At 32.3% G+C, this 9034-nt stretch overlaps 1 protein-coding gene across 2 annotated transcripts in view; it reads right to left on the bottom strand.

Annotated features, from left to right (window-relative positions):
- Positions 1–2221: 2221 nt before the first annotated feature.
- Positions 2222–9034, bottom strand: part of ADAD1 (adenosine deaminase domain containing 1) — a 46284-nt gene continuing 39471 nt past the window's right edge. For both annotated transcript variants that reach the window (XM_060088915.1, XM_060088924.1), the window contains exon 11: positions 2222–2335. In XM_060088915.1, coding sequence (XP_059944898.1) covers positions 2222–2335 — 114 coding nt within the window. The remainder of the gene's footprint in view (positions 2336–9034) is intronic.

The raw sequence follows: 9034 nt of genomic DNA, 5'->3' as shown, positions 1-9034 counted from the left end.
ATATTAAAAAGTTTGCTTTTCTTAAAGCAAAATATTTTGTACAACCCCAATACATTATATATAGAAGAGAAAATAAGCATTTCCACTTTTGATGAAGGGCAGCCTGAAGTCCTTTCTATTAAGCTTCCAACCCTGAACAAAGAATAACAACCACAAGTACCAATTTCATCCTTGCAAAGATAAAAAACTGAGCTAAAAGAAAGTAAATAATTTACAGTTGTCAAGAGTCATAACAGCCAATGTTGGGTTTCACATCTATATACTGCCCCTTCTGCTAAATGACTGCCTTCTACTAAATGCCATCTCCTTTACCCTTTATATAGCTTATCCCTCTCTAGAATATAATCTTTCTCTAAATCACAACACCATATGTAAGTTGACATAATACATACACAGAGACACTCAGTGACCGCTTGTTGAATAAATAAGTGGCACTTACTAGATTATGTTTATAAAACAGCTGGGTATATATATTTTTTATCTTACCCTTAAAATTAAAAATTTCTTGAGGAAATAAATTGTCTAACATATGACCTTTCACTAGTTAGGTAGAACTTTCAGAAGCAAATATTAACCATTGGTGCTTTTCCTTATTTTCTGTCAGTCAAAAGCAAAATACCCACAAATGTGAAGAGCCAAGAGAAGATGAAAGGTGTTGTATTTTTAGAGGCAATTTACTATCAAAGAGAGGTAAAGTAATAGAAATAAAGGCTGGAAATTAGCTGTAGATGGAATCAACCCAGGTAAGAGACTAAAATGATTTCAGAAGGAAATACCAATTTAGAGAAATAAGCACTAGATATCATCTAATTGATGGAAATGGAACTTATTAATAATAGTATATTTATGTTGATCCACATGAAACTGCCCATATTTGACCACTTTTGACCTACTTTCCCCCCATAAAAATGGCAATTTCACATGGTTCAACCTACTGATAAGTATAAAATCTAGTCTACTGAAAGACATGTAAGTATGTCTTTCCAGAATGACTTCAATGTTCATCAACTAAACTCTACCATACTTTTAGAATAGACAAAAAACAAATCCAAAAACCAAAAATACAAAAACCCTACATTAACCTTATCAGAGATTATAATAGTTCATATGGGTTGGAGTTGGAGTGAGACTTACTAATTTAATAAAGATCCAAGGTAAGACGAACAAAGTCTGAGAGCCAATGCTTAATTCATCTGTGATTTAAACTAAGGAAGAGATTGAAGAGGCTAAAGTATGGAACAAACTCCCAACTTCAATAAAGATATATATCCTAACCCAAGAGTAACTAAACTTTCTCTTTCATCTAACTGTATAAACAAATACAAATATAAAGCTAAATAATCTTTTATTGATCTATTATTAGAAATCCCTACTAATCTAAATTACAGAGCACAGGGAGATCAGCTCGGTGCTTTGTGACCGCCTGGAGGGGTGGGATGGGGAGGGTGGGAGGGAGGGAGATGGATGAGGGAAGAGATGTGGGAACAGATGTATATGTATGACTGATTCACTTTGTTATAAAGCAGAAACTAATAATAAAAAAAAAGAATAACATTTGGATGAATCTTACAGAATACCTGAAAATAGGCAATCTTAAAGCATTTACGATAATCCTCTATTAATCAGAATAACTAATGTATCAAATTATTCCCTAACATGGTTAACATTTTTCTGCATTTACATGTTCAGTTTGCATTCAAGAGCTTCTCTGACATGAGAAATGATGTTTTAGTTACTGTTTCTTACTATGGTTATTGGCAAATATTAGACATTCAAATGTCTGTTGATTTAATCAACAAATGAGTAAGAATTATTATTTGTATTCTTGAATTCCAATTTTTAATTAAGAAACAAACTTGAGTGAGATATCAGGACACAATGCTGAATAGCTTTGCTGAACAAATAACTTTAAAGCAAAAACTTAAAAGAAAATGAATATTCTTTTAAATTACAAAAGGGTAATAGCTTTATAATGTCTATAAAAATAAATACAAAATAGCTATATAATGAAGCAGGTATTTTTTCAAAAACTAAAAAACATTTAAAACCCTAATGTTTCAACGTAAATTGACATGAATATTTACAAAGTTTCAGCAATCTCTGAACACTGCTGTTGCATGACTCTGATTTTAAAAGCTGAAAACCACCATTTAAAAAAAAATTTTAGTAGTCAAAACACACGAAAAAAAATTTTTTTGAACATGACAATGGATTACTTAATTCACATACTAAATTGCTCTATACAGGGAGATTTCACAATCCAGGAGCCATAGCCATGCCGCTGTAAGTCGGATTTCAACAAAGTTTTAGCTTCTTGATAGGATCCAGACATATGCTACAGAAAGAAAAAAATATTGAATTATAGAATATAGGCAGAATTAGGCTTATGAAAAGTAAGTAGCCCTAATCTTCTTTCTTTAGTTTGACATTTTAAAAATTAAGAAAACCCTTTTTGATTTCCCATTTTCCTCAGTATTGTTTTTGAAACTAAAAATTTTCCTTCCCAACACTCCTAAAAGACAATTTTTCTTCTTTAATTTTTAATTAGAAGAGTAATCATACTCATTACAGAAAACTTGAAAATAGAGAAAACAGAAGTAAATAAAAATCACCTGTAATCCCCAAACTATAGATAACTAACCATCATTAATATTTTGGTTTATTTCCTTTCATTTTTTTTAAATGAACATACTTAAAAAAAACAGCTATACTTAGGTAATATATGTATACCATAAATTCACCCACTAGTAAGTATACAGTTTGATGTTTTACTAAATTTATATATGTGTGCAACCATCACTGTCCAGTTGCAAAACAATTCCATCACCTGCAAGAAGTTCCATTGTGCTCTATATTTCCAGCCCCAGTCCTAGGCAATCACGAATCTACTTTGTCTCTAGTTTTGCTTTTTCAAGAAATTTCATTAAAAGTGATTAACACAGCATGTACTCTTTTGTGTCAGATTTCCTTCGGTTAGCATACCATTTTCAGATTCATTCATGTTGTTTGATGTATCAGTTTGTTCCTCTTTATTGTTATTAGTATTACATCATATGGATATATCACATTGTTTATGCATTCACTAGCTGGTGAACATTTGAACTGTTTCCAGGTTTGGCTACTATAAATAATGATGCTGTAAACATTTATGTAGAGGTTTGTGTGGATATAAGTTTTTGTTTCTACTGGATAGATACCAATGGAAGTGCTGGATCACATGGTAAGTATATGTTTGTCTCCATAACAAACTGCCAAACTGTCTTCCAAAGTGCTTTATACCATTTTAACATTCCCGTCAGCAGTGCAACAGGTTTCTAGTTTCTCCACAAAAACACCTGGTGTAGTCAGTCTTTTGGATTTTAGTAGGTGTGCAGTGGTATCTCATTGTGGTTTGATTTTGCATCTCCCTAAGGAGTAATCAGGCTGAGTATCTTTTATATGTGTATTAGCCATTTGTATACATTATTTGCCACTTTGAAAAACTGGGTTGTTTGCCCACTTAATAATAAGTTATAGGAGTTCTTTATCTATTCTAGATCTAAGACCTTTGTCAAGTGTATGATTTGCAAGTATTTTCTTCCATTCTGTGGTGTGTATCTTCATTTTCTTTTTTTTTTTTTTTTTGCGTTACGTGGGCCTCTCACTGTTGTGGCCTCTCCCATTGCGGAGCACAGGCTCCGGACGCACAGGCTCAGCGGCCATGGCTCACGGGCCCAGCCGCTCCGTGGCATGTGGGATCTTCCCGGACCGGGGCACGAACCCGTGTGCCCTGCATCGGCAGGCGGACTCTCAACCACTGCGCCACCAGGGAAGCCCTATCTTCATTTTCTTAATCCAAGTTTTAAATTCTGGAGTCCATCAATTTTTTCTTTTATGGATTGTGCTTTTGGGGTCATATATAAGAAAAATGTGCCTAACCTAGGAAGACAAATGTTTCCTCACATTTTCTTTGGAAGTTTTTATAGTTTTTACCTCTTTTAGTTCTACGATCCATTTTGAAGTTTTTGTATGACTGATATAAGTCTAAGTTAATTTTTTGGCTTGCCCAGAGATACCGAACTGTTCTAGCACCATTTGTTGAAAAGATTGTTCTTTCTCCCATTAAATTACTTTGTACCTTTGTACAAAATCAATTGATCGTAAGTGTGTGGGCGTATTTCTGGTCTCTTATTCTGTTCCATTAATCTATATGTCTATCATTACATCAATACATTGTCTTGATTACTGTGGCTTTATGGTAAGTTGTTGAAACTAGGTAGGGTAACTCTACCAATTTTGTTCTTTTTAAAAATTGTTTTGGTTCTTCTATGTCCTTTGGATTTTACTAACAATTTTAGAATCAGCTTGTCAGTTTCTACACAAAAGCTTACTGGGATTCTGATAGAACTTGCACTGAATTCATTGATTATTTAGGAGAGAAGTGACATTCTAATAACACTGAGTTTTCCAATCTATGAATTGGTACATCTCTTCACTTACTTAGGTCTTTTTAAATTTCTCTCAGCAATGTTTCATCATTTTTGGTGTACAGTTCTTACCTTCTTTTATTAAATTTATTCCTAAGTTTATTTTTATGCTCCTGTGGATGAAATTTTTTTCTCAAGTTTAATTCTGGAGTGTTCAGTCCTAGTATATAAATATACAATTTATTTTTCTATATTGTTCTTACACTGTGTGCTAAATTCACATATGATATAGTTGTTTTTGGTAGATTCCACAGGATATTTTACATACAAGATCATTTAGAAATAAGGACAGTTTTTCTACTTCCTTTCCAGTCTGGATGCCTTTTATTCCTTTTTCTTGCCTTGCTGCTCTACCTAGGACCTATAGATCATGCTGACTAGAAGTGGTGAGAGCAATCTTTGGGGGAAGGGGAAACAGTATTCAGCTTTTCAGCACTGTCAGGTAAACTGTAGTTTTTCATTGATGCCCTTTATCTGGTTAAGGAAGTTCACTTCTATTTCTTATTTGTTCAGTGTTTTTATTGTGAATAGGTGTTGGATTTTGTCAAATGCATTATGTACATCTACTGAGATAAGTATGGGTTTTGAACTTGAATATATTCACATAATACATCAAATGATTTTCTGATGTTAAATCACCCTTGCATCCTGGAATAAACCTCCTTGGTCATGGTGTATAATCCTTTTTATATGTTGCTGGATTTGGTTTGTAAATATCTTATGAAGAATTTTTGCATTTATGTTCCTAAGAGATACTGATTTGTAGTTTTCACTTCCTGTGATGTTTCTGCCCACTTTTGGTATCAGGGTTATTATACTGGCCTCATAAAATGAGTTGGGAAGCATTCTCTCCTCCTTTATTTTATTAAACATTTTTTGTAGGATTTATGTTAATTTTTGCTGTTATGTTTGGTGGAATTCACCAGCGAAGCCATAACTGCACTTGTGCTTTTCTTTAAGAATTTTAACTAATAATTCAATTTTTTTTTACTTTAGTTCAATTCAGATGTTCTGTTTAGTCAAGTTTTGTAATTTGTCTTTCTAGGAATGCATCCATTTCATCTAACTTGTCTAATTTGTTGACAAAAGGTTGTTTATAGTATTTCCTTATAATTATTTTACCTCTTTGGGGTCTTCAGTGATGACTCTTCTTTCATCAAGATTTTGATCACTTGCGTTGTCTCTTATTTCTCAGTTATTTCTTAGTTCTTTAGTCTAGCTAAAGTATTATGAATTTTTTTGTTGATTTTTTCAATGAACCAACATTTGATTTCATTGATTTTTCTACTGATTTTCCTGTCTTTTATCTCATTAATTTCCAACCCATCCTATATTATTTCTTCTCTCATTTTTTTTTTTAATTTGCTCTTCTAACTTCTTGAGGTGGAAGGTTAAATAACTGATTTTATGGTTCTCTTCCTTTCTAATATAAGCATTTAAAGCTATGCATTTCTAAGCACTTCTTTGATTATATTCTCTAAATTTTAATATGCTGTATTTTCATTTTCATTCAGTTTGAGATATTTCTTAATTTCCCTTGTAATTTCTTCGACATGTGGATTAGAAGTTGTTTAATTTCCAAATGTATAATTATTTCTAGATTTCATTCTGTTGTTGATTTCTAATTTAATTCCATAGCAGTTAGAATATACTTTGTGTGATTTTAATCCTTTTAAACTTATTGAGACTTGCTTTATGGCCTATATGGCCTATAGTGGAGAATGCCCCATGTGTATTTGAAAAGAATGTATATTCTGCTGTTGTGTATAGTGCTTAGTCTGGTTGGTTTGTAGTGTTATTCAAGCCTTCTATATTCTTACTGATTTTCTGTATAGTTGAACTATAAATTACTGAGAGAGGAACATTAAAACCTCCAACTATAATTGCAGAATTGTCCATTTCACCTTTAAATACTGTCACTTTTTGCTTATGTATTTTGGGGTTCTGCTGTTCTACCCATATACTTATATAATTGTTGTATGTTCCTAATGTATTAACCTTTTACCATTATAACACGTTACCCTTTGTCTCTAGTTATATTGCTCATCTTGATGTGTACTTGTTTGATATTAATATAAACACTCCAGCTCTCTTACTGCTATTGTTTGCCTGGTATGTCTTTTTTTCATCCTTTTACTTTCAATCTATTTGTGTCTTTGAATTTAATGTGTCTCTTAAAGACAGTATACAGTTGGATCTTTCTTTTTAGCCCAATCTGAAAAATCTCTGTCTTTTTTCTGGAGCATTTAGAATATTCAAATTTAATGTAATTATTGATATAATGGATTTATGTCTGCCATTTCACTTTATTTTCCAAGTTCTGTGTCCTTTATTTCTCTGCTGCTTTATTGCCTTCTAGCCCTTTTAAAAATGCATTTTTAGTACGCCATTTTAATTCCTCTGTTGATGTTTTAGCTGTAGTTTTCCAGCTATTCTCTTCATGGCTACTTTAGGAATTACAATATGCCTCTTTCTCTTACCATAGTCTGCTTCAGATTCATAGTGACTTAATCCTGCTAATATATAGCAACTTTATTCCAATATTGATCCATTTCTTTCTCTGTCCTTTATTATTGCCATTTATACTCCACTTACATACATTATAAAATTCAATAATACAGTGCTAAAATAATTTTAAACAACTTTGGTTTTTTAAAGAAAATAAAGAGAAAAAATACACACATCTTTTATATATACCCACATAATTACTGTTTATAGTATTCTTTATTCCTTCCTGTAGACTTGTTATCATCTGGTATAATTTCTGCCAAGCCTCAAGGACTTCCTTTGGAATTCCTTCTAGAGAAGTGCTGCTAACAACAAACTTTCTTAATTTTTGTCTACCTGGCAATGTTTTTATTTTGCTTTTGTTTTTAAAGGAATGCTGACCCATTAGCAGTCACACTTCATTCTCTCCTCCCCACAGCCCCTGGAAATCAGTAATCTACTTTCTGTTTCTATGAATTTGCCTATTATAGACATTTCATATAAATGGAATCATACATGCAGCCTTTTGTGGCTGGCTTCTGTCACTTAACATTTTCAAGGTTGACCCACACTGTAGAATGTATCAGTACTTCAGAGTTCCTTTTACGGATGAATGGTAGTCCATAGTATGGACATGCCACATTTTGTTTATCCATTCATCAGTGGATGAACATTTGGATTGTTTCTACCTTTTCTGTATTATGAATACTGTTACAGACATTTATGTATAAGTTTTGGTGTGGATAAGTGTTTTCAATTCTTTTATGCATATACCTAGGAGTGAAATTCCTGGGTTACATGATAACTCATATTTAACTTTTTGAGGAACTGTTAAATTGTTTTCCAAAGTAGATGTACCAGTTTATATTCCTATCAACAATGCATGATAGTTCCAATTTTTTCACATTCTTGACAACATTTGTTAATGTCATTCTTTATTATAGCTATGTCCTAATGTGCGTAAAGTAGTATATCACTGTGGTCTTCATTCGCATTTTCCTAATGACTATGTTGAACATCATATGCTTACTGGCCATTTTAAAATTTTCTTTGTAGAAATGTCTGTTCAAATCCTTTGCTCATTCAAAAAATTTGGTCATCTGTCTTTTTATTATTGAGTTGCAAACGTTTTTTGTGTATTCTGGATACAAGTCCTTATTAAATATATAATTTGCAAATTTCCTAATGATAATTTATGAAATGCAAAAATTTTACTTTTAATGAAGTTTAAAATACTATTTTTTTTCTCTTCTGGATTGTGTTTTTGTTATCAGATCTAAGAGGCCTTTTTTCTTACTTAGGAATACAAATATTTTCTCCTATGTTTTTCTCTGAGTTTTATAGTTTTAGCTCTTACATAGGTCTATCCATTTTGAGTTCATTTTTGTATATGGTATGAGGTAGAAGTCCAAGTTCATTCTTTTCCATGGGGATATTCAGTTGTCCTAGGACTACTTACTGAAAAGACTATTTTTTCCCCACTGAATGATCTTGGCACTCTTGTTAAAAATCACTTGACCATAATTGCCAGGGTTTATTTCTGGATTGTCAATTATATTCCATTGATCTATATGTTTATACTAATACCAGTATTATACTATCTTGATTATTATGACTTTGTAGTATGCTCTGAAATCAAGAAGTGTGAATCCTCCAACTTTGTTCTTTTTCAAGATTGCTTTGGCTCTTCTGGGTTTGCTTCCATTACTGCTAATGAGAAATCAGCCTTAAATGTATTGGTCTATGGTTGATAACTATTTTCTCTCTTGCTGCTTTCAAGATTTTCTCTTTATCTTGGTCTTAAGCAGTTTGACTATGATGTACCTAGGTGTGAATCTTTATTTTTCTCTTTCTTGGGGTTTCTTGAGCTTCTTGGATCTGTTAATATTCTTCCTCAAATATGGGTTTTTTTTTTTAGTAATTTCTTCAAGTGTTTTTCCTGATCCCTTTTCTCTCTCCTTTTCTTCTAGGATTCCTAGCATTGGGTTGGCCAAAAGGTTTGTTTGGTTTTTTCCGTAAGATGGCTCTAGTATCACTTAGTTGTCTTCAACTTCATTCAAAACAATTTTGTTAGATTGTAT

The sequence above is a fragment of the Mesoplodon densirostris genome, chromosome 1, assembly GCF_025265405.1.
Source record: "Mesoplodon densirostris isolate mMesDen1 chromosome 1, mMesDen1 primary haplotype, whole genome shotgun sequence".
Taxonomy (NCBI): domain Eukaryota; kingdom Metazoa; phylum Chordata; class Mammalia; order Artiodactyla; family Ziphiidae; genus Mesoplodon; species Mesoplodon densirostris.
Note: the sequence above shows the minus strand (reverse complement) of the source record. Positions and strands in the feature narration are given on the sequence as shown.